The sequence below is a fragment of the Thunnus maccoyii genome, chromosome 24 (assembly GCF_910596095.1).
Source record: "Thunnus maccoyii chromosome 24, fThuMac1.1, whole genome shotgun sequence".
Classification (NCBI taxonomy): Eukaryota; Metazoa; Chordata; class Actinopteri; order Scombriformes; family Scombridae; genus Thunnus; species Thunnus maccoyii.
The window spans coordinates 19447536-19473718 of record NC_056556.1 but is presented as its reverse complement, the minus strand read 5'-3'; the positions used below and the strand labels follow the sequence as shown (position 1 = coordinate 19473718).

General features: G+C 39.6%; 1 protein-coding gene across 1 annotated transcript in view; it reads right to left on the bottom strand.

The window, feature by feature from the left end:
* The window catches only part of LOC121891640 (cyclic nucleotide-gated cation channel alpha-3-like), a 30684-nt gene extending 13765 nt beyond the window's left edge, over window positions 1–16919 (bottom strand). Inside the window, exons 1-4 of the mRNA XM_042404134.1 lie at window positions 16816–16919; window positions 9797–9877; window positions 7095–7188; window positions 6709–6830 (exon numbers count right to left, since the gene is read on the bottom strand). Coding sequence (XP_042260068.1) covers window positions 6709–6830; window positions 7095–7188; window positions 9797–9877; window positions 16816–16919 — 401 coding nt within the window. The remainder of the gene's footprint in view (window positions 1–6708; window positions 6831–7094; window positions 7189–9796; window positions 9878–16815) is intronic.
* Window positions 16920–26183: the final 9264 nt, after the last annotated feature.

Genomic DNA, 26183 nt, shown 5'->3' with positions numbered 1-26183 from the left:
GAACAACTTTTGGTGAATAAAATGTCACAGATATATTTAAAATAGACTCAGTATTTATAAAAATTGAGTCAAAAAGGCCATAATACCAGATCATTAATGTCTACCAATTCATTGGACATGTACCAACTGAACATCCCAAACTGCATGTTTCATTCCAGAAAACTAATTAAAAATGATTTTAAAATGATTATGAAATACAGACCTGTAGAATAAAGCATTGTCAGATCTCCTGAGATTAAGACTGCTGTACTATAGTACGAGTGCATGCATTACTGTACTTAATGTTAGCAGTAACACAATCACATGAACTGGGCTCTTGAAACCTCCTGGGATACAGTCCCTCTTCAGTGGTGACCTCATGCTGCAAGAGTCATAACTGCACTCCAACCAATAAAGTCATGACAGATTCAATAATCCCACCTCACTTATTCTATCAAACTGATTTATGTCTATAATTAAGAGCATATGGGTTTATATATTGGACAGACCTGTTTCAACAGGAAAGATATGACATTCGTGTAAACAGTATGTTTGTGTTATTCTTGTTGAGTGTGTGCTGTGAGGTTGGTCAGATTAGCTGCTGTAAATGAGATTAGAGTTAATCTGTTGATGCTTGTTGGTGAGCGGACAGAGAAGTAATGAAATGATGGATCACAGTTCACTTGTTGATGTGGCTGGTGTGGAGGGAAATCTGTTACAGCCCGGTTGGCAAATTTATTTCAAGTAGTGTAACTCAAAAACTCTCCAGTCTAATGGCAGGGATGAGCGTTCTCTGACAGACTGTCTTGTAATATTTGGGGTACTCTCAAAATGTTGATATTTACTTGCAGAATTCATCCTACATGGAAATGTCTATTAGTCACTTTTTTGCACTGCAGTGATAGGAATGTAGAGAGAAATCTGTGTTAGAATTGAGTCCAGTTGCCATGAAAGTGAAAGAATTGACAAGAAATACCCTTATTTCAGAGTGTCCAGATTTAATGCAAGCACTAAGCAGAAACTAAAATCAATTTTGTGAGGCATGGTTATAAGGACACTTTCTGTACATTTCCAGGTCTATATTTTTAATCTGGGGGTATACTGGAATATCTTTGAATGAATTACAGCTCATAAAACTACTTATTTATCTCATACTGACCCTTCATGCAGCGCCTCAGTTCAGCCTCTGTCTGACACAGGCCGTTTTAGCTCATGTCTCTTTAAGGCCCTCCTGAAGAGCCCACTCTGTTCTAATTGGTTAGCTTTAGAAGATTACTTCAACAAACCATGAAACAAACTATAGTAGTAGGATTTCACTACTTTCTCTTGTTCTTTACTCCAGATGTCAACCCCTGAAATCCATCTGTACATGTTTGAGCTGGAACCTGATCTGAAATATGAGAGTGGACAACACAAACAACACATGGAAAAATCTTAGCTACAACAGGCCTTTTATGAGCATGCACAATGAGCTGATGTTGGCTCGTCAGCAAGGTAGAAAAAACTGTCACAAAACAAAGCGTTCAGAGCTGGTTGAAGCCCTGACATTTGACTTGCAGTGAGCATTTGGTTGAAACTTTGACCATGTTTAGCGTAGATATCCGGCATCATTACAGTAAGTAACAGAAACCACAAAAAGCATAATATGTCCCCTTTAATGTATGTTCAGATCAGTTTCAGTTTGTTGATCACTAACTTATTTCACATTGTGTTTATTTTAGTTTCAAAGTTCATTGTTCATATCAACAACAGTTGATAAAACAATCACATCAAGGTCCATTTAGTTGCTGTTCTGGAGCTTTCAGTCCAATCCTGTCTCCTACAAATGACATTTATATGCTACTAAATTGCAACGGCAAATGTGTTTTGCAGGAAATTCAATGAGGAGATGTTGTTAATTAACATCATTGCCAAGTTGGAAAAATGTTGGCACTGACCATATGAGTAAAATGTTCAATGACAACATATTTCATTTTTTCCCACCAAAATATCTTGCAGATACAGAACAAATCTGGAGTGAAGCATGAGACATTGCCTTCAATAACACAACGCCAGTAAGAAAACAATTTAGGCGTATATAAATATTATTTCTGGAGGACGGGGTTCACATGACCTTCAACAGCAGATGGAGTTTACCCAGAACATGTTCTATTTTTTCAGAGCACTGGACTTTATCCACGTCAGTCTGCCGATGAAGATCATGTGATATGATTGAAAGCTGCAAGTGTTCAGTTTGTATTAGTTCATTATTATTACAGTATTAGTGGTACTTTTAATTTAATTTCTGTAACAGTTTCAGTGGTATTTAGATTACATTATGAGAAGTACAGATCAACTCTGAAATGACCTAATGTTTTATTATTTATTATAACTTATAATAGTTATTTTATTATAACTTATTTTACTGTGATGTTTCTACTCTTTCTATTTTGTTATTGTTATGTTTGTCTACTTCTATCTTTGATTGATATCAAAGAGGAACTTCTGTTACTAATTTCTGTTACGATGTGACAGACAACACATTTCCTTGCATTGATTTAGTCACATACAGTATGTGATGCAAGGTGGCACACAGGCCTCAGTGAGTCTCTCCTGCAGTGATCAGGTCTGTTGGATCTGGTCTCCGGGCTGCATCACTCATTTCACAACACTGTAGGTCGTCCATAGATAATCAGTGGCCCCATGTGCATTTATAATTGCTAAGCTGCTCTGGATTCAGCTTGTTGTCTCCAGTGTCTCCCAGGTTGCACTGCTCACTGAATCCTGCTGCTGTCAGGACATCAGTGGGCAATGCAACAGAATAATTTACTACTTTAAATCATGAGACCAAAAGCTTTTCACCTCAAAATATGGATCTAATAGTATGAATCTGTTATTTTTTGCTATATAGAATAACACTGAAACATTTGTATTGTGGGTTGTAATGAAAACAGCAATAGTGGGAGGACACGCTGGTAATGAATATGCCTATATAGTGATGAATGTGTCATATCTCCAGCCATTCTACCAGTAATGCTTTGAATGAAATATTGAAATAAAAATGGAATAAACGTTAGTTAAACATTCTGGATATAGATATATTACATCTGGGACACTGTGTGGGAATCAATCAACAGCAAGCTTTTGTGTAAAACCAGAATCTGTTGGAGGTTCACTTTCAGTGGCCTCAAACTATGGCATCACTGTTGCTATCAATTCCCAGTACTGCTGATGTGTTAACAAGCTGCTGACAGTCAGCAGTGATCTGACTCACCAGTTACATTCATTACAGCCTCAGTGCCAGCGCTGCCTGCCTCCCCACAGGAGCACCCTGCATCATCCAGCTCTCCTTCCTCCTCAGCCTCAGACACAGACAGTCCTGCTGCAGCTCAGTTCACCTCCACAAATGAGACGGTCTAGCCTCACAGAGAACAAACTAATGGAGCATTCTGGTGCTCATCATCAACTTGTAAAGTGAAAAAAAAATCCAAATTATTAAACAGTTGACAAAATGGAAAGACCAGAGATAAACTGGGACACGTTGTGATGTTAGATATGACATCTGTGATTACCATGTCCAGGCTGCTGCTAGGTACAAACAGGTTACACATCTGGCAGCCGCAGTGGCCACCTACTTCTATAAATGGTCAGCCAGGAGCTATTGTACCAGCCCTTTGTCAAATTTACATGTCACCTTGGGCTATGGGAAACAGTTATTGGCATGTTTCACAATTGTCAGAATGTGTCACAATTTTCTGACATTTTATAGACCAAACAATTGATCCATTAATTGAGAAAATAATCAACAGATTCATTGATAATGAAAGTAATCATTGGTTGCGGTCCTAAAGTCAAATGACATTCATTTGTAACTGATGACCACCTAAATGCAAATCCTTCCATCTGGAGAGGTAGATGCTTCTATCAGACCTCTACACTGATGCAGCAGTCCTGCCCTCTTGTGTTCAGGTGTGTTCTGTTGCAGTAAAGGGAAGAATTTGCATATTGAATGAACAGTTTAGCTTTAATATCTGCAAGAACTGCAGATATTAAGAAACTGCAAGTTTTCCACCGGCATGGTAGAAAGCAAGAAGAACCAGCAAGCAGAACAGCAAACAGCAGACAGCCCAAAAACAGCAAAAATGGCTTCAGATAAGACAGTCACTCAAGTCCTGAAAATCAAAATCCACAGTGGGATCAAATCTGGTGCCAGCTTGTCTCTGTGTGTGACTGGCTCTTAGGTGGGGGTTGTTTATCCAAATGGTACTATCAATTCACACTGGGGTGTGAATTAGTCTTCTTATCTTGCTGGCTCTTGTAGCTTGAAGGATCAAAGATTGTTTGGGTCAGTGGTCTGGTTTGGTGACCATGCAGGAGATGAGGGGTTCCTTACTTTATGGGCCAACATTCCTTGGGTGTTGAAGAAAGAGCTGGTCTGTTGTTTGAGGCTTGTGCTGTCTGCATTCGAAACATGCAGGGACTTTATCCTACACTGTACAGCAGTGGTCAGCAATTAGGTTCAACTATGGGTCAGTTTGTCCAGGATTTTCCATTGCGGGGCCATTAAACGGTGCAGCTGAAAGGCAGGCTTATATGTTTTGTTTATTTCTTTTAATTCAGTTAAGTATAATAGAATAAATAATAAAATAGATTTTTAACACTGTTAAGGTCTACTGTATCTGAAGGAGAAAATGGCATCAACACATTATTTCTGTTCAACTGCCAACCATTTGTGTTTGTGAAGAACAAATCTGTTATAGCTGCATAGGCTAAAGTTGTGGAATTCACACATTAAACTTTAAACTCTGGTAGGTTTATTAGACTTCATTTCAGCACCATTCACTGTTTAAATAGTTTGGTGCATCCTTTGTTTTTTGCCTCTCCGCCTGTGATGGCAATATTAGATATAACAAGATTATATTACAATAATTGGGATTTACAGGAGCCTTGTGTTTATTGTTATCTACAGTAGGTTTGAGAAAAATTATGTAAAAGTTTTGATGTAAACTATGAAAGTAAAAACTTTCGGGGTCTTTAGGGGTCCAAATATTTTTTCTGCAGGGCTGGATTCATTTATCTATTTGCCTACTACTACTGTACAGAATGATGTATGTGCAGAGCTTGAAAATCTCAGTTTAAGGTGTGTGCTTACAAGCATGATTTTGTGACAACAGAACTGGTTTAGAAGCCAATCCTGGTCTAATATTCCAACCCAGTCTCATGGCAGTTCATGAAATAGTCACAAAATTTAATCCACAGATCTGTGTACATGGACACAAATTTTCCTTTTTTTGTGACACTCAGCATGATTTTCAAACTAATGTATTTCAGTTGGAATATCTTTCGTGCCTGCACCATGTTTTTTTTCTGTCAGTTGGGACTCGGGAGCACAGAAGCTGTATTGTTTTTTCTTATTTGTTATTCTTTTTTTTATCTATAACATACATTACTCAACATTTAATCACAAGATATTAAAGCCTTTTTTACTTCTTTATCTTAATTTTATCAGTAGCCTACAGTCAGTAGTCCGTGTCAGTCCAGTGGGCGTACTGGATGACGCCGCATGGAAGTATTTTCCTCACTGTCACTGTGTTAAGGTTTTCTTTTAATGATATCTTTAACATTTCACAACACAAAAAAAACAACAGTGTCCTTGATAACTCAACAATACGATAGGTTAATGTTAAGGCCGTCAGTTTTAATTATTTCTCTTTACAGTGAGGGGATCCAGTGGTTCTGTTATGCTTTGGGGGGCATGGTTTGGGTCCACTTGTCCCCTTACAGGGGAGGGTCACTGCAAATCAATACAAAGTTGTTCTGAGTGATCACCTTTTTCCTATGATGAAACATTTCTATCCTGATGAGAGTGGTCTCTTACAGGATGACAATGCCCCCATCCACAGGGCATGAGGGGTCACTGAATGCCTTGCTGAGTACGAAAATGATGTGAATCATATGCTATGGCCTTTGCAGTCACCAGATCTCAACCCAGCTGAACACCTATGGGAGATTTTGGACTGATATGTTAGACCGTCCTCTCCACCACCATCATCAAAACACCAAATGAGGGAATATCTTTTTGGTGTTCATCCCTCCAGAAGAGTTCCAGAGACTGTAGAATCAATACCAAGGTTGAGGAACACCATTCTTTGACCAATTGCCATTTAATTTATTTTTTTCTTTTTTGGAAAAATCGTATACACTGCATTAGAAAATCTGTAGTTATCAATTTTTGCAAAAATGGTGGTCTTGACTTTTTGGACTTCTCCACCTTCAATAACAAAAACAGACACAAGGCACTTGGTGAACTGTATAACTCCATCAGTGAGAAATAGACAGCCAATCCAGATGGATTTCTCATTCTTGCTGGGTATTTCAACCATGCTGACCTAAAGTCAGTATTACCAAAACTACACCAGCATGTTTATTTTCCTACAAGGGGAAATAATACACTGGACCTTGTTTACACAAACCACAAAGGAGCATACAAGGCTTCACCCCTCCCCCACCTCGGCCTCTCTGAGCACATCACTGTCATGCTAAAGCGAGCATACAGACCATGGGTGAAAGTCACTAAACTGGTTCACAAACAGATACACTTCTGCTCTCCAGGACTGTTTTGACACCACTGACTGGGCCATGTTCAAGCAAGCAGCCACATACAACCAAGTCACTGATATACAGGAGTACACTGAGACTGTGACAACGTGCATCACCAAATACACTGTCACTAAGACCATCACCACTCACGCTAACCAGGGGAGGTTCACAGACTGCTGAGGACCTGGAACACTGCCTTCAGAACTGGTGACGCAGCTGAACTGAGAACAGTCAGAGCCATCCTGTCCTGTGGAATCAGGAAAGCCAAACGCCTGCACACCAAAAAGATAACCTGTCGTTTCAAAGACAGTAGAGACATACGGAGCCTGTGGCAGGGGATCCAGACCATCACTGACTACAAACCTCCACAGTCCTGTGAGAACAACATCTCTCTGCTGAACCAATTCAACAACTTCTTTGCATGTTTTGAAGCATTAAACAACACGCTTGCACAGAATTGTGCCTTTCCCCAGCCAGTGTGAAGAAGTCACTCTCTATGATTAATGCCCACAAGGCTGCTGGTCCAGACAACATACCTGGTTATGTGCTGGAAGAATGTGCAGAACATCTTCAACACCTCCTTGAGCCAGGTTGCTGTCCCTACATGCTTCAAAGCCACCACCATCATACCTGTGCCAAAGAGGTCACCCCCATCCTGCTTCAATGACTACTGCCCTGTTGCACTGACCTCCACCATTATGAAGTGCTTAGAAAGGCTAGTCAAGCACCACATAAAATCTATCCTTCCTCCCACCCTGGACCCCTTTCACATATTGTGCCAACTGGTCCACTGATGATGCAATTTCATCTGCCTTACACTTAGCCCTCACCCACCTGAACATGAAAGGCTCTTATGTGAGAATGCTCTTCATAGATTTCAGTTCAGCATCATACCATCATCCCTCAGCAGCTGATAAGGAAACTGGACCTGCTGGGCCTGAATACCTCTCTCTGTAACTGGTTACCAGACTTTCTCCTTGAGAGACCGCAATCAGTAAGGATCGGCAACAACACATCAAGTACCACCACACTGAGGACCTTGGTCCTCGGTGAGCTGCACTGCCTCCAACTGCAAGACTTTGCAGCACATAGTGGATGCAGTTGGGAAGATCATCAGTGCCTCACTCCCCTCCCTCCTGGACATTTACAACACCTGCCTAGCCCACAAAGCCACCAGCATTGCAAGCCGTCACACAGTCTCTTCAGTCTCCTGCCATCTGGAAGAAGATACCAGACCCTCCGAGCCAACTCCACTACACGGTTTAACAGCTTTTTCCATCAGGCTGTCAGAATGCTGAACTCTCTCCCCTCTCTCCCCTCTGCCTCCAAAAAGTCTGGACTGTAACTTAACTTACCCATACAACCTCCCTACACATCAAACACTGATCTATGTGGAACACCGTACAAGAAGAGGGCAGGGGTAGATGACGATCCACCAAAAGAAACTGAAAAGATTCTCTTTTTTGGGAAGGAGTTAAACTATTTGAGTGCGGTGCCCTAGATGCCCACCCAGTGCTCTAGGGAATCACACACAAATGACAATTCAAAGTGGAGTATTTTACATACATCTTAAAACATGTCTGGAGGGATTCTTTAAAATAATTAACTTAGCTGTGAGAGGAAACCAGAAAGCTTGAAAATGGCACAGAAAGGCTCCACTGGCTGGGGGATTTGAACCCTGAATGTTCTTGCTGTGAGGTGAGTGTGCTGACAACCGTGCAAAGATTGTTTTCCATACTGACCTTTTTCACAATAGTCATTTGGACATGTCATAGCAGTATCCTTAGCATGAACAGTGTGACTCTGCATGTCAGTAAAATGGTTTTATTTATTTATTTTGTGTGTGTGTGTGTATGTAATAGTGTGAGTGTGTGTGTGTGTTCCCACAGGCTGCAGCTTATCATGTGCATGACATCAGAGTGTGACAGGAACAAAGCTATCAGAGCTCAGATGACAGAGGGACATCCCTGCTCCTTATGCAGACGGAATGTCCCGCCTCTCCCCTCCTCCTACCAGCCAACCACAGAGCATCTGTCTGTCATATGATAAAGTGTAATCAGTGAAGATGACCTTGTGATGGTTGACAGTGTGTGAATGAGATAGGGGTCAGACTATTCCCTGCTTCCATCTCATCAGATTAGAGTGTAACTGTGACCGTGCTGACATTACAAGAATACTAACATTAGACACATCCATCCACTATTTGTGGAAGTATACTATATGTGAATAGTGTGTAGTACACACACACACACACACACACACACACACACACACACACACACAAACATATGTATGCTGTTAATCATTTAACTCTGCAAATTAACATAAAAACATGAAAAACATTTACCATAGTCGTTAGATTATTTAAAAAAAAAAAATCTGACTAACAGGGTGTAAAGGAGCACAACAGGGTGGAATTACCAACAATGACTCAGTGAGTTTCAACAATAATTTTATTATTAACTCACAGAACATTGAACATTTACTGAAAATACAGACCATTAAACACTTTTTAAACACACAGAACATTAAACAAATTAACAAATACACATCAGTGCCTGTCCCTACAAACAAAAGTGCTACTGTCCCAACTGAGAGACACACACTCTTTCTTCACAGGCCAGTATTTAATTTGATTTTATTTTTAAATTCATTTAAGTTAATTTCATTTTATTTCACTGTGTGTGTCCAGGAAGTGTTTTTGTGAGCCTTAGTGAATCTTTTACTGTCATAGGGAAAGATTGGTACTGCAGCGGTTGAAACATATGGCATGCCATGTGGCTCAAAAGTGTGTCTGTGTGACTTTTTAAGACCTTTTTATTACCACTTAGAATGAAATTTAATGCCAACTTCAAGGCCATATTGGCAAAAGTATGAGGGATATAATGGAAAATCAGTCTGGATTTTAAGGATTATTTACTAAGTGCTTGAATTTAATAAAATATTTTATTATAATACTCACATTCATATTTAATACACAATAGCTTTGTGAGGTGTTTGTGTGTACTCCAATAACATAATCAATAAAGATGTGTATTTGTCGTATAAAGAGCCCCGACTCCACTTTATGGCCTCACATAGCGTTTTTGGTCGCCAAAGCTCCTATTTGAACTGGAGCTAATCAGGTAAAAAAATAACAGGCATTACATGCAGGAGATTAGGATCAGAAAGTGCAGCAATCTACTCTTGTTGTGCAGTGAGAGTGTGTCAGTGAATGTCACTAGACACAAGAGCCTACAGTTTCCGGAGCTCTGCTCCCTTGGCCACAATCTGTTCATCCAGATTCTTGAGCTCAGCCAACTTCTCCTTGTGGCTCTGTCTGTATGGAATCAAATAAGGGTCATTAATATTTTGAGCTTGTGAAACGGTTTGTGAATGGGTAATAAAATTTGCAGCTGTAGAAATATTTTGTGGATGTGTGAGAAACTTTTGTGCACACATATAATTTGCACATGTGTAAAAAGTTTTTGTAGCTGTATAAATATTTTGTGTATGTGTAATTAAAATTTGTGTAGGAATATTTTCAACAGTGAGCTTTCACAAAGTCTGAGAGATGAATAATGGTGCAAGCTCTCCCGCGACCCAGGTTGGTTTAATTGTATTTGAGGATGCTAAAATGCTGTGTATTAAACTTGCAGTTAGTTTGCTGTTATTGTGAGGCAACACAGTTGTCCAAATGCTTATTTTCAAGTTCAGGAAGGCTGCTTTATGTATGTATAATAGAACAGTAATGTAGCTTTAGGATGTTAGCAAATGTCCACTAGCGTTACCAAAGTAGCAGCATCAACACTGGCAAGGAACTTTTCAAGCTGAAGGCAAACCAAGACTGAAGACATAGATAGATAGCCCTTATTTAACTAGGGGAAACCAACTGGGAGCAAAGTTCTCATTCACAATTGTGTCCTACAAATACACAACCAAAACAAGCCATATCACATATAGTGTAAAAAGTGTAAAATCAACAATCTTATACAAAACATAAATACAACACAAACACAAGACAAATGACTTTCAAAATACAAAAAAACACAAAGAAAAATACAATAAAATAAGTACATTACACAGGGACAAAGTAGTCATATTAAGAAAAACAAGAGCATTCATTATATAAAACCTTGTTCAACAGAATCTTAAACTGTTCTAGGGATAAAAATTTGTCTAATTTAAGGGAGTCCTGAAGTTTATTCCACCTATGAAGAGCAAAATAGGTGAATGCAGTTTTTCCCAGTTCTTTATTCATATATGGGATATCCAAGGTAATGCATTCTTATGAACGAGTATAGTATCCCATAGTTCTAAGTCTTACAAGTGATGATAAATAAAATGGTAGCTTATTTAGGATGGGTTTATAAATTTAAAAAAGGACAGTGTTGTTCCCTTTGAGTGGTAAGTGATGTCCACCCTACCTTCTCATGATGGGTTCTAAAACTGTCACCTGTAATAAATCTAAGAGAACTGTGATACACAGCATCAAGGGGTTTGAGGGTAAGGGCAGCAGCATGCATGTAAATTACATAGTCAAGCACTGATAGATGTGTTGCCTGTAAAATTGGGAACCTACTGCTAAAAGAGATGCACTGTTTATTTCTAAAAAAGAAACCTAATTTAAGCTTTTTAGTCAGTTCCTCAACATGAGTTTTAAAAGGCAATTTTTCATCTAACCAGATACCCAGGTATTTATAACATGGGACTTTTTTAATTTGAGCCCCAGATACTGTACTAATGTTAAGATTTAGAGGATTTTTCATTTGGGATCTGGTGAAGAGCATGTAATTAGTCTTATCTGGATTTAGTAAAAGCTTAAGTGTGATCAGTCTTTTGAATAGCCAAAAAATAAGTTTGAACTAACTTAAATTAGACAAAATATAGGGCACCAATGAGTAAATTAGTGTGTCATCAGCATAATAATGAATAGAGTTGTTGCTAACCACTGAGCCCAGGTCATTTATGTACAATGTAAATGGATAGTACCTAGTATTGAGCCCAGTGATACCCCTCTTGTAACTTTTAGGAAACCAGATTGACTCTCTGCAACTATTGCTTGAGTTCTGTAAGAAGTCTAGTAAGATAACTGTGAACCCAGTTACATGCATCAGAAGTATAACTGTCAACAAAGGGAATATCTCTACTGCTATAGTTGCCTTTGAGCCAGGTGTGGAATTGGTGTAGATGCCTGAATTTTACATCACCAAAACAGGGTGCAGGCAGCGGGCCAGATATTATGCATTGCTTACCAGAATGCAGCAGTCTATACACCAGGCAGACAAAGTCTTTCTTGAGTTCCTCCGAGCGCTTGTGGTGAATATTATTGATACCCACATGAACAACCACAGCAGAAGCTGAGCTGTCCTGTTCCAGGAGCTGAAGAGTAAAGGCAGTCATGTCCTTAACAAGAGCACCTGGGAAGCAAAATGTTTTACTAGTGGAGACAGCTACATGATGGGTTATGGAGTCTCCAATCACAACCACAGCAGGAAGCCATGCACCAGCCAAGGCAAGGGACAGAGACCAACAGGTGCAAGAGGACTGGCCAGCCTTGGCGATGGCAGCCCTCAGGGGGCACTCCACTGCAGCATGTGGAGAGCGAGCCACGGAGGGAGCAGCAGCAGAAATTAGGCCAGATGGGCACGACTGAGACCGAGACGGTTGAAAGTGGAGGACCCTGGGCGCACAGGAGATGGAAGTCCCTCCAGTGACTCCAAAGCTTGGAACTTGTTTTCCAACTGAAGAGGCTCAGGTGGAGACATATGAGGGAAATGCTTACCCTGTTGATGTTTGCCTTGACCAAGGTCCAAGGCTCTGGGGTAGAACAAGCTTGGGTTTTGGGTTTGGCTTCAAGTCTGAGGCACAGTTCCTCACTCAAAACTGACAGGTCGACAGGTGGAATCCACTCGCTTTCCATGGAAAGGATTCAGATCCATGGGAGGCTGGTATCAGAAGCTGATGCTAGGCAATACTCCCGGATACTTGACGCACCCAAGGCCCGATATGTGTTTGGCTTGGGTGGCAGCAACAGTTATAAGACTTAAAATAAGTTTATCCTTGTTCCTGAGTTCCTCCTGCAAGCAGCAGATGCCCTCTTTTAGCTGAGACTGTGAGAATGAAAGCTGGCAACTCCCACAGCCACCAGGCTACAAACAAATTCAAAGCCAAGCTAGCAATAGCTGTCAGTGAACCACAATCCAGGAACAAAGTTAAATATTCAAGTGTGTTATAAAAAATGATAAAATAAAACACAATAAAGGTAAAATACAACCAAGGAAGAAAATACAAACAAAAAAATAGCTTAGCTAGTTGCTATGAGCTGTGTGATGAGTAGTGCTTGAGAGATGAGGGCAGAGATTTTTGCCCTTATTCTGAAAAAGACAATAGCACTTAACCCTTTAACATCCACCCTTTTTATAGAATTTTAACCTATTTGGCACACCCAAATGGAAAAGCTTATAACAGAATAACTGTAAGGCCAAGATGCATGTATTAGGCTTCATTTGACAAGTGACATCTTCTAGTTTCTGGAAATGTGTTTGTTTAGCATGTGGCTAAAACACAATCAAAACTACATCAGTTCAAATAAGGTTCAAAAAAGTGTTTTTGGTCCTTGTTTATAATGAGTCATATTTGAATAACAATAATTAGGACATGCCTTATGCCAGAACTATGCAGAACACCAATACCTCTTACATCTTTTCAACCTGTATTTTCCAGACCTCTAGGCCTAACCTTATGGGAGCTAGGCAGCTTTTAGTTTGTGGTGTCACTGGTGTCCCCGAACCGTTATCTCCAGTTGGCCAAATTGTGCCAATAGCTTTTACTCATTACTGTGTGATGCTACCGCTTACAACTGGCTTAAGTGGGTCGCTGGCAACCCGGTGGATTTTAAGAGGTTAGTCAGAAAATGGTACAATCAGAATAAGGCCTAATTTTGGAATATCCAAATGGAATATGCTGTTTACATGACCTGTATCAAATTTGGAATATTGTCATAGTCGGAATAATAGTGGAATATTAATGTTCATGGTATATAGTCAATTTTGTGGATTTAGGACAGTCTAGTAGAAATGAGATTTTCAACTCTTTTTACTAACTCAAGTTTGTATGAGTCACTCACTAAAGAGAGTCAGTCACCCAGAGCCTGGGGAATCACCCAATCAAGTAATTAACTTGATACATCTCCACAAAAACAGAAAATATAAGAGTTGCACAATAGTGACATGCTGTCGTGCCACACCTTTGCAGTTCTCACTTACTAACTAATATTAGGTAGGAGTTAATGGAGACGAGGACTTGTCACTCCCAAGTCAGTAAAAGGAGGCGAGTTTCGAATGATTCGTTCATGATTCACACATCACTACAGTCTAGGGCCTGTGGGATTACAGAAGCTTCATTGTAAATTCAAAGATAGTATCAGGTTCATGCTGACTTGCTTAATAAGCAAAAATTAGCATTAGCAGTTATCTTAGGTAAGGTTAATGGTAACAATAAGCGAGTAAATTAGCAGGAAGTTGATTATATTTTCTGCGCTGTGATTGGTTTGCATTTTAATCTTATTCTGTTTCTTGGCACAGGTAGAGCTGATGGTGAATTCATCCCTGTGGGTGCTTCTACGAGTCAACGGTCCAGTGGAAGTGTGAGCAGTGGACAGGAGCATAGCAGAGGCTGTGGATAACGATGCAGAGGGTGTTGATGATCCTGCCACTGAGGATCCTGGCTTAAAAGTCACAAATATAAATGAACAGCTATTTAGAGGGCAATTTAATATGGCAGATATGTAATTTGATGTGGTGACTGTGGATACTTCACAGGTGGTCTTCATCTGATGCAGGGGCAAGCCTCTGTGTCTGTGGCCTCTGGAAAAAAATACAATTAAAAATCTCAAAGAATCCACATATTGAATTGTTACATGCCAATAGAAAAAAAAGAAAAGTTAGTGTTTGGAAACATTAATGATACACAGATGTAGCCTGTATTGTTATGAAATACTTGGCTACTTTTCTGTTTTCAGAAAGCAGCACTGACAGTTTGACCACAACTGACACTCATGCCAAATGGATTAACTGGACGAACAATACGCATATTTTGTATGTATTACTTAAGTGTAACAATCAACTCTTGCACAGCAGTGGAGTCAGTGATACATATTCATACATTGTCATGCCTCCTACTGATCTGTGTCTCTACAATGGCTCCTGAGTGGTCAAGGCTGGCACAGCAGACTGCAAACCAGGCTGATGTGGATCATCTGGCCATCTGGATCAAAGCTGTGGCATCCTAGGCCCTGATAACACTCATTTTATTACCATGGCCCTCTGAACTTTCAGGATGGAGCTGTATTCTTTGGCCTCCTTCAGCATCTGAAATATGAGAATGACAACTCATGTCTACTAGCAAATGGATGTTATTATTAGGTCATCCAAAGCTACAGATATGTCTGGTATAATAGCACAGCTTCTCATGAATGTATTTAGCAACTACACACAATGTGAATTATTTACTTATTGGCACAAGGGAAGACTGGATAATTTAGAACAATCTTAGAAATAAAGGTTCAACATCATAGTTATGCAATAATGTCAACTGCTGATCCATCTGGGGATACAATAGCTTGCTCAGGACAATTTTTCTCAGAAGCATGTTTTAATGGTTAGCCTAGCAATGCTTACATTATTTAATCAAGCATGCTAAGGCAGAGCAACCGTATGTAATACGGCCAAGCGATTGGTTTGCCTTCAGCTTGAAAATTTCCTCGCTGCTATTTTGGTAACACTAGTGGACATTTGCTAACATCTTAAAGCTACATTACTGTTCTATTCTGGGTACATATAGCAGCCTTCCTGAACTTGAAAATATGCATTTGGAGCTTTGTTGCCTTACAATAGTGAACTAACTACAAGACAACACATTAGCATCCTCAAATACAATTAAACCCACCTGGGTTGTGGGAGAGCCTGCACTGTCATCCATTTTTATTTTCAGGACCTACAAGGGGATGAACAGGAATGAATGCAACCGAACCATCTGTCCTCTGATTGGACAGATTGACTGTAGGTTTGACCAATCTTTGTGATTGTAACTTGCAGCTTGTAGCTTGTGACTTCAGTGTTGCATACACTTCTCCATGGGCTTGAAGGACAAGAACTCCTCATTCTTCACCTCCAGGGACAGTGATTGTGAAAACTCCTGGATGATCAGATCACCTGTGGAAAGAGTGAATGAAAAAGTAATATAATCTAATAATGAGTTGTATGCCTAAATGTTTCCTATGTCAGGACTTAATTATAAAAATAATGTAATAATAATTATGTACTGGCAGCAGTTCTTCCTGCCAACTGCTTGTCTCAGAGAAACTTTCTGCCTAGACACTTCAGTTTGCCCTAGCACAAGTCTGGATCTGAATATATCATAGCTGGGTTAAGACAAGTCATTTGTCTCACCATCAGGTAATTAAAGGGGCTCTTCTCCTGAATCTTCTTCTTCATTCTAGAAAGACCCTCCATGCATTCCTTTCTGAACTGGAGGACAGAAAGCTCTCCTGCAACGGGTCTACTCTGCTGCTGGTGCTCCTAAGGATGTTAATAGGAGCTGGCCTAAGTAAATGGTCTCCTCTATTTCCTCTTTCCTGCCAGCTGACCCAGTGAGAAGAAAGGCCAAGTAATTTCCACAAGAATGACACACACACACACACACACACACACACACACACACACACACACACACACACACACACACACACCTCTGATCATACATAATTCTCTCCACAATACCTTTATAGCAGCCTCTGCTCCAATGCCAATATCAACAGCTCTCGGATGAACCCTAGACTGCTTGTCGGTGACATGAATCTAGACAATTTGTAGAGGTGTGACATCTTGAATAGTTCTATCTTTGGTGAATTGCCTCAACAAACTCTGCAAAGACAAAAAAACCCAACATATTAATAGAGAATAAAAATAAGTTAACAATACTCAATAACCATCATTGTCTTAGGGGGCCACATTGGAAATAAGTCATCTGGCTTTATTATGTTTTTAATCATCAAAGTTTTTTAAATGTAGGCTATGTAAATGTCTGTATTCCTGTGAAACAACTTTATTATTTATTTTTATACATTATCAAATAAATTAAATCAATCAATCATTTTGAAGAGTTAAATAAATTAAATCAAATAATCTTTCAGTCATTCTCAGCTATAGTGCTATAGGCTAGCAGTAAATGAGGAGAGATTAAAAATCATATTCCTAATTCAATGAAAAGATTCACCTCATCTTCAGCAGGTCAGCCAGGTTGTTTCCAATGAAAGGCAGCACAGGCTCATCAGTCTGGTACTTGGTGAGGAAAGGTGTTGTGCTTCGTGAGACTGCCATGAAGAAATGCAACTTGGCCGGGATGAAAAGGACTTTGGCTTTTTCATTGTGACTGCCTCAACGTACTTTGTCATGTCCAGGCAGATGACGAGGGCCCTCTCCACCACTGGGAGGTTCTCGACCCAGCGGTGACCACAAAAAGGCCGAGCAAAGACTTTGGAGTGAGATTACAGAAATCCTCTCTTCTTGCAGGCATGCTGTGGAAAATTCTATGCAGAGCCTCAAGAACCTTCTTTATTTACCAGTGAATCTACACTTGAAAGCATTGTATGGAGGCTACAACTCCCCACAACTGCCAGCTTAGCAGCCCCAAACTGCTCTGCATGCTCCTGCTGCAACATCTCAAAAAAATGCCAGTTGACGTCCGGCCCGTACAGAGACATAACCATGTTCAGCTTTTGGAACAGCACTTCTGCATTGAGGATTGTTCATATAACACCGATTCTGACTTCATTTCACCGACTCATCCCAGTCAGGCTGTAAAGCTGTTAATTATTACTACAAAACTCTTCATAGATTAGTGTCTCCATACCTGGCAGAGCTCCTCAGACCTAAGATTGTTCCATGTACAGAACACTAAGACCACAGGATGATGGATCTTATTATTCCAAAGATAAATTTGTTGGAGGCAAAAACATTGTTTTTCTGAATAAATGACCATATACAATCAATGAAAGCAAACACCATTGAGACTGAAAACCTGTTTATTTTCACTCTCTTATAATTGACTATGTAATTCTGACTGTGAAATTGTTATTTTGGCTTTTGTTACAGCCATTAGCTGTATTGTAAAGTGACACTTAAAATACACTTGCATACCAGCTGCTGTGGCAGGAAGCTTTGGAAATGACTTCTTTACCAGCATTAAACAAATCATTTGAACAAACAAGAGAACTTTAAGTTCAGGTTAATCTATATAATATCATAGAAACAGATACTAAATGAATAATGCAGGGGTTTGTAGTGCCCTAGTAAGAAGGAGGCCTTTCATAAGTCTGTGCTTAGGGCCAAATCTTAATGTCACCAATTTAAATGAGTTACCTCAGAGATTACACTTAGACAGCATTTATTTAGGACCCCTCATCTCATAATCCATTCATACAGACACATTTTCACTGATATATTATACAACATTTTAAGAATTAAATGCTAACCTATGTATGTGCCCTGCAAAGAGCAGATGTCCATTAGGTTATTTTACAGATCTCAGGGGTTGTCCAGTGTTATATTCATGGAAGTTTCATTGACTGTAAAGAAACAAACAAAACTTGATTTTAACTTTCTATTATCTCTCTGCTCTGTAACCTGTAAACATTTTGAAATAATAATGATACAATACATCCATTATCGTTTGTAATTGACAAATATTCTTGCAGAAAAAAAGACAGTGAGTAGGTACTCCTTGTACCTAGCTCAATTGTTCTTTGTATCCAGCACCTATCCCAGTGATGTTTTGTGGATGTGCACACAACTACTCTGTTTCCCCTCAGTGACGATGCATCAGACAGTGCAGCTGCAGTGAAGCTCTCATCTCAGTGCCTGTCTATCTGCCAGGACTAAACATGCAGTGGTACCACTTGCATGTACAAGATAGCACAGAGACAGATGAAAAAGAACCCACTAATACAAATCTGCTGTACCCAAGCTCCTACACAAATGGAATTAATGAAGGACAGGGGAGTTTTATAGGGGTTGATACATTCTGTAGATTATGAAGTGCATGAAAACATCATGATAAGCATATATCAACTTTGGGTTTCTAAAGATGCTTCTTCAGTGTATGCTTACGCAGCCCCTTCATGACAGTATCAAGGAATTCATCAATGGCAACCAGTCATATAGATGCAGTGGAACCCACTGGGTTGGACTTCTTCTGTCTGACCTGGTGGTCTTTTTACTCGTTTGAGTGTGAGTGTGTGTATTACACATGCAACAGATCTGTGTGTTATAAGAAAAAAAAAAAAGTCCAACTAGCCGCCCCTATTAACTGTGTTTACATCCCCACCCAGTTCTTGAGAGCTGGATGGAACAAACAACATCCTGAAGATTTTCTCAGAGCCTTACCAGTAGTGGAGCTAAACATATTAAGTTTTTCTAAGGGTGTCACAGAAGGAAAAGTCATGTCATTCAAATCTAAAAGGTTTATTCTCCTGAGGGCATCTTAGTTCAGGAAATTTCATGGAGACTTGCCTACATACAGACTTTATTCACCTCTTTTCTCGTCCTTTCTCTCTCTCATTTACTTTTTTTTAGAATTTACTATGACATCTTGCCACCAAAACTGTAAACCTGTTGACTCTCATTGCTCACATGAGTATATTATGTTTGCTGTAAGACATTTCCACTGCTCTGGCATTATTTATTTCATTATTTTATTTTTAATGTAAATTTTAATTTTGTCTTGTTTTTGTTGGCTTTTTTTGTGGGAGGTTATTCTGAACGGTTTTTAAGTATTAAGAGAGGGCATACAGCCTGACCTTTAGTTGAGTTTATGTTGAATATGCCACAGTGTTACTCACCTCAAAGGTTCTCTTTTGTAATTTGACACACTGGTGTGTATACAAGGCTATAGGATGGAGGACCCAAATGCAGACACTGGGTCAGAACAGGGAGATGAAAGACTTTACCAGAAGGACGTTCAAAGAAACAGGCTTACAGAGGGGCAAGATGGACAGGCAGGTCATAAACAGTCAGCAGGTAGCAGAAAACAGAAAGATGGCAATGGGTACAGAATCAGGTTTCAGGAGCAGGAACAGTATCAGGTTTAGGTGGCTGAAACGCAAAGGCACCCAGCAACACAATGACGATCTGGCAAAGGGAAAGGGCTGGAGAGCTGGTTACATACTGAGGGACTGATGGAATAATGAGAGGCAGGTGTGTGGGCAGGTGGGGATGGAAATTAGTACAGCAGGTGAACAGGTGGATGTGGGAGTCAAGTGACCGTAATTGGTGGGAAAGTCCGAGGGCATCTGGTGGACAGGTGGTGAATGGCGGGTCTGGATTGATGCAGCCCTTGTGACAGGACTCTCATAAAACTGAGGGACATAAGAGACACATTATAAAAACAATCTGTGCAGCAGAGGTCAAAGTATCCTGACTTTTAGTCACTAGTATGTATATAAATATGGATGACACGTCTCCACCTCTTACCGCTATGCAAAAGTAAAGCCAAAATATCTCCTTTCCAGGAGCTACCATCTTGCTTGTGTGACATCATTTGGAGCCAGAGTCTGCGCAGTAGAGTCGGGAGGGCTGAAGGGGTGTGGTCCCACGGGCCGTCATCCCGCTGCCTGACGGAGGTTTTAGAGCGGCTGTCACAGCTGTCAATCATGACGTCACACCCCCTCTTTATATCGTCAAGTAGCTAATTAAAAACAAACTTATCAGAAAGACGAGCACTCGGACATACATCAACATGATAGGAACTGCCTAAAATGACAGAAACCGTCTTTGGGAAAAAAATTATTTGACTTGTACTTTATTTGACGAGGGGGCGGGATTCATGACCTATACTGCAGCCAGCCACCAGGGGGAGATTGAGATGTTTTGGCTTCACCTTTGGGGAGCTGACATGACGACCATCTTTATATACAGTCGATGATTAAGCTCCAAAAACACTGGATCCTACTTTTCCCATAATGCAGTTCAACAGCATCTTTTCATCAAACCCTCCCATCCCTGTCATTCACACCTCTAGTTCTAGTTCACACCTCTGGTTTGTACCTCAGTTTCTCTCGTATAAATTTGTAGTCCAAGCTCAAGCTGAGATAACCCTCATGACATCACTATGATGTCATGAGGGTTATTTTCTCAGACTCCTCTTTGAGTACTAACCATGACAAGTAAACTTATCTTGATGCTTAACATGAGTGAAATACCTCTTTAACTGCCGTTAGGGTCCATTCTTATAACTGTCTTGTTTATTGCCAACAGCCTTTTGTCATGATTAATAGATGGATAATTGCTTCAACATATTGACACTTGCAATAAAATTGATCTGGATTTTAATTTTTCACACTTGCAAAAACTATTATCTCTGCAAAACTAAGTGCTGCGTTAAACTATGTGTTACACAAAACACAACAACCTTTAATCATTTGTATCATGTACCATGTTAGTAAAAATAGTAATAAATTACTGAAAGTACAGACTTCATAGTGTGTTGACCAATCAGAAGCAGGGCTCTGGAACAATCAGTTCCAGTTTGTCACATGAACACAATTCATCTCAGTCTTCTGGAGAACCAACAGAAAATGATGTCTGATGATGTTGGGTATGTGTGAACATGGGCTTATTTCCACACTCATCAGTGTGAACACCAGCAAACCAAACTGGTGGAGACTTGTCATTAGTGGGATTCAATGCTGCCTCTGGAAACCAGCACATGAGGGGAAAGAAGTCAGCTGCTTATCAATGACAGAATGGCATATGTGTCATGACGTGTCATCATAGAGTGCCTTTATATTTACATTTTCTGAATATAGCATCAATGTTCCATGACACATAAACGCATGAGCTTCCCAGATAATTAAATGACACAAAAGGTTTATGTGATGAATCCACAGAGAATTATTACCAACTCTACAGTTCTGCAGAGCTTTCTAACCCCTTTTAGCTCATTGTTTTGGTTTTCTGGCATGTCAAACTCTCACCTCAAATTCTCATCAACCTAGTTTCAGCTGTTTTTAGTAAAAAAAAAAAAAAAAGCTGTGATGAACTGTCATAGAGACTTTTGTGTCCTCGTAGAGCACGCACACACACACACGCACACACTCTTCCTCAACTGTGATTGGCACCTTGCTTGTTTATTTATGGTTATTTATTTAAAACCGTTATTTATATCCTGGTATAACATGCTGCTACACTTTGGTGCAATATCTATACATTGACGATGCAATGTATGTTTTTCTTAAATGTGCAATATCTCCTTCCAACTGCTGCTCCAGCACTTCATTAGAAGTGTGGTAAATATTTTTTGTATATAATGTAAATCTCTATCTGGCCTTTGCTACTCTTAAAATTTAACTTAATTTATTGTAAATTTATTTTACAAAATTGTACACCTGAGTGAGTGAACCACACAATAATTACCATGTGCATGTATCTTGGGCCTGTGCAAATGGCAATAAAGTCTCTTGAATCTGAATCTTGAATCTACTGTATTTGGTTTATCTTGTAATACATGTAATACACATGTTTCAGCCCTGAGAATAGTCAACTGCAAATTAAAGAGACAGTAGACAGACAGAGACGTGTCTGGGTACAAACACTCTACTGTTGACAAACACTTTAGTGTGATGAGGAAGTTGATTACTTGTAAGTTGTGGTTTATGTCTTTAGGAGAAAGTTTTATATTTGCAGGAATATCTGAATGAATCTTTTCACTTCTCCTCTTCATCTGATTCCCATCATAGCTAAGGCATACGCCTTTAAATGGAGTGTGATGAAATCAATCCATCACATGTGGCTGGACTCTGTGTGCAGTGTGGACAGGATGAATTATCCATAAGAGCAGACTGGGCCAGCGGGTTCCCAGGGGGTCAAAGGTGATTGTGATGATGAAGTCGTTCTTCATGTCCTCCCTAACTGTTTTCCTCAGTGTTCAGTGGAGACACAGTGTCTTGACAGTGTGATGCTATCGCACTACTCCTTCACTGTTATCTGAGGCCCAGTGCAGAGTCTCCCTAACTGTCTTTCTCTCTGTCCTCACTGTCTTCATCTGAACTTTAAGTTTTCAACTTCAGACAGCATTCATCAGTGTGGAAGGATCTCTCAGCTTTCTTGCACGGTATATATGAAACAATAACATGTAATTGTGGATTTTGTCTTTTCAGTTACTTGCTTAATGGCAAATATCCATGCGGGTCAGGCTCCAGTGGTGGAAGAAGTACTCAGATCTTTTACCTGAATAAAAGTACCAATACAGAAATGTAAAAATACTCCATTACAAGTCAAAGTCCTGCATGAAAAAAACCTACTTAAGCAAAAGTACATAAATATTATTAGCTTGATGAAGTTAAAGTATTGCAGTAAAAGTACATAAGTATTATGAGCTTGATGAAGTTAAAGTATTGCAGTAAAAGTACATAAGTATTATGAGCTTGATGTAGTTAAAGTCTTACAGTAAAAGTAGTGGTTTGGTCCCTCTGACTGATATATTATTATATATGACATCATTAGATTATTAATAGTGAAGCATCAGTGTTAGAGCAGCATGTTACTGTTGTAGCTGCTTGAGGTGGAGCTAGTTTCAACTTCTTTATGTACAGTTAGCTAGTTTAGTCCAGTGGTTCCCAACCTAGGGGTCGGGCCCCTCCAAAGGGTCAGCAGATAAATCTGAGGGGTGGTGAGATGATTAATGGGAGAGGAAAGAAGAAAAAACAAAGTTCTGATACACAAATCTGTTTCCAGTTTTTAGGCTTTTTCTCTGATCTTTGATTTTTGCTGAAATATTGGATCATTTGAACATTTATTGAAATGAAAGCATGTGAGAAGTTTAGAGGGAAAAATCACTATTTGGTGGAGCTGTTAACAACTCATAGACATGTGAAATGTGACCCTGACTACACACTGCTTTTTGTAAGACGTCAAAAGCCAAAAAGGTTGGAAACCACTGGTTTCATCTTTAACAATGTGTTGTATTTTAAAAGCTTGTTATATTATCCATCGTGTCAAATCTTCATCTGAAAAGTAACTAAAGCTGTCAAATAAATGTAGTGAAGTAGAAAGTACAATATTTCACTCTGAAATGTAGTGGTGGAAGTAGAAAGTAGCATCAAATGGAAACACTAATGTACAATACAAATATTCAAAATTGAACTAAAGTACTTGAGTAAATGTACTTAATTACTTTCCACCACTGTCAGGCTCATGGACGGTTGGAGACTTCTATAGGTATATCCTTATATCCTTTGCTCCCATGAGATTTTAACAGCACACATATGCCTAAGACTCAAAATAACAAAATAACAAATTTATCCACCATTGATTGGTTTCTACATTTCACATGTGAATCTAATATTTCAGCGTACTTTTCTCCCTTCATTCTTAAATTATTATTGGTGCTACTATCTCCTCTCTTTATAAAGACTTTAAAGAGCTGAGCATGGCTAAACTATTCAGAAATGTTGGCTGGATATATTGGCGTTTCATCATTATTGTTGGTGGAGTTTTTTAGAAGGTAGGTATGGATTAAAATGGATGTTTTGATTTATTTGTGGGTGCTGTAATCTGTTTTACTGTGTGCTTATTAACATATGGATGATAAATTATGACATCCATAAAACTAAAAGCAAAAAAGCAAACCCCAGGTCATGTTTCAACCAATACCCCAACAAACAGAAAATGGGGTTGAAAACACAACCTCCATGGTAACAGTCATACACAAAACCTGGTTTATTGAGCAGCTGCTGATTGGCTTGCTGTCTGCCTACTTGGCTGTCTCTGTTGGCCCTTGTAGCTCCAGGTGACTTAATACCTGCTCTCTGGTGATAGGATCCTTATCCAGCCCGCCATGAGACAACATCCCTCTGTTAGCTACTACACAGTTTCTACCTCCTGTAATTACAGAGCCATGTGTCTGCAACTGATCCAGCAGCTTCCCCCTGGCCTGCAGACTGAGAACTGAATGAGTGAATGGTAACAGAAATCATCCAGTCACACTGCTCCTCCTCCTGAGCCAACAACAGCTCATTCATTCATCTCTCAAGTAAAGTAAGAAAAGAGTGAGGGGTTGTATGAGGCTTCAGCAGTCTGAGTTAGTCATATCAAGTGGATATCTGCCACATTTACAGTCTTTTTAGCATTAAATTTCCTCTTTGTGTTTCCTCGGACAGTGTTTCCCTGTTGAGCTGCGGTGGAAGTATAGTAACAAAAAGAGGGACTTTGGCACTAAAAAGACTGTAACTTTGAAAGATATCTACTTGATTTGAGTCATTTGGACGCTGAGGCTTCATATAAGCTTCAGGCAAACTTTTAAATACATGTTTGCACAGAAGGAGGACTGTGGATTTTGTCCCATTATGAAGGGATCTTCTAATGGTCAGTATGAACAAGAGGAATGATTACAGAAAGAAAAACATGTTTCAATGTCCATTTGGGCTCCTGACTGTTGCTTTAAGACAGACTTGGAAAAACTGTGAATGTATGACAACTGTCACATAAACAATATAAAATAGTTTTTTAACTTACCATTGTCCCAGAGACACTGAAGTAGCCAGATGAAAAACTAAAAAAGTGAACGAGTAATAGATGTCATTGCCCGACTCAAATGAGTGCCAGTACCATAAGCTTCTCCTGTATCATCCTGCATGTATCAACACTATATGGACAAAAATATATGGACACCAAAAATATTACAGTCACGTTATAATTGAGCGTGTCATTCTGATACCACAGGCAGTAATCTGCTAGAACAGCCTCCACTCTTCTGGTTTCAGGCTTTCCACCAGATGTTGGAATCTGGCTGTAGGGATTCACTCCCATTCAACCACATGAGCAATAATGAGGTCCAACTCTGGTGATGGGTGATAAGATCTGGCTCATAGCCGGTGTTCCAGTTCATTCCAAAGCTGTTGGATGAGGTCAGAGCTCTTTGAAGGCTTTTGCATACTGACTTAAGTTTTTGATTTAGACAGCCTTCCTGTACTCCCTCTGTTAATCAATTGCACGCTGCCTAAAACTTGACTTTAGCGTAGGAGTGACACAGAGACTGCCTATCTGTGTTAGCTCTGTGATGGTTGGAGATCTGCCAGGGTACCTCCTAGCGCAGGTCTTTGGCCATCATGAAAACTCAACATTCTCAAATGACCGTGACTGGGTGTTGAATCTATGATTTGCAGTCCACCTTACATATAATTTGAATGGTTACAAAACTCTGAATTTTTACTAGAATTTAGTTTAAAAGCCCCTCTCCGCTCATAAAATGTTTTTTTCTTCTTGTTCCTACAGTTGGATATTTGGGCTTCACTGTGCAGAATAACTTATGTTCAAAGTTTGTTTTCACATTCATCTGCTGAAAGTGGAAAGTTTCCCTGTGATCATTGAAAATGTGGAGCTATACGAGCATGACACAACTAGTTTTGAAGCCAATCCTGGTTTAGTGTGCAATTTACATAAGTGTGATGTGGAAACTTGAAGCATCCAGTGCACATAGAAGGAGACATCATGTGTCCAGCAGTTAAGTAACTTCTGAGATGAAATATATTTACATATTTATAGATTCTGGAATTTTTAATGAGGGAGAAGGAGTACATGCCATTTTAA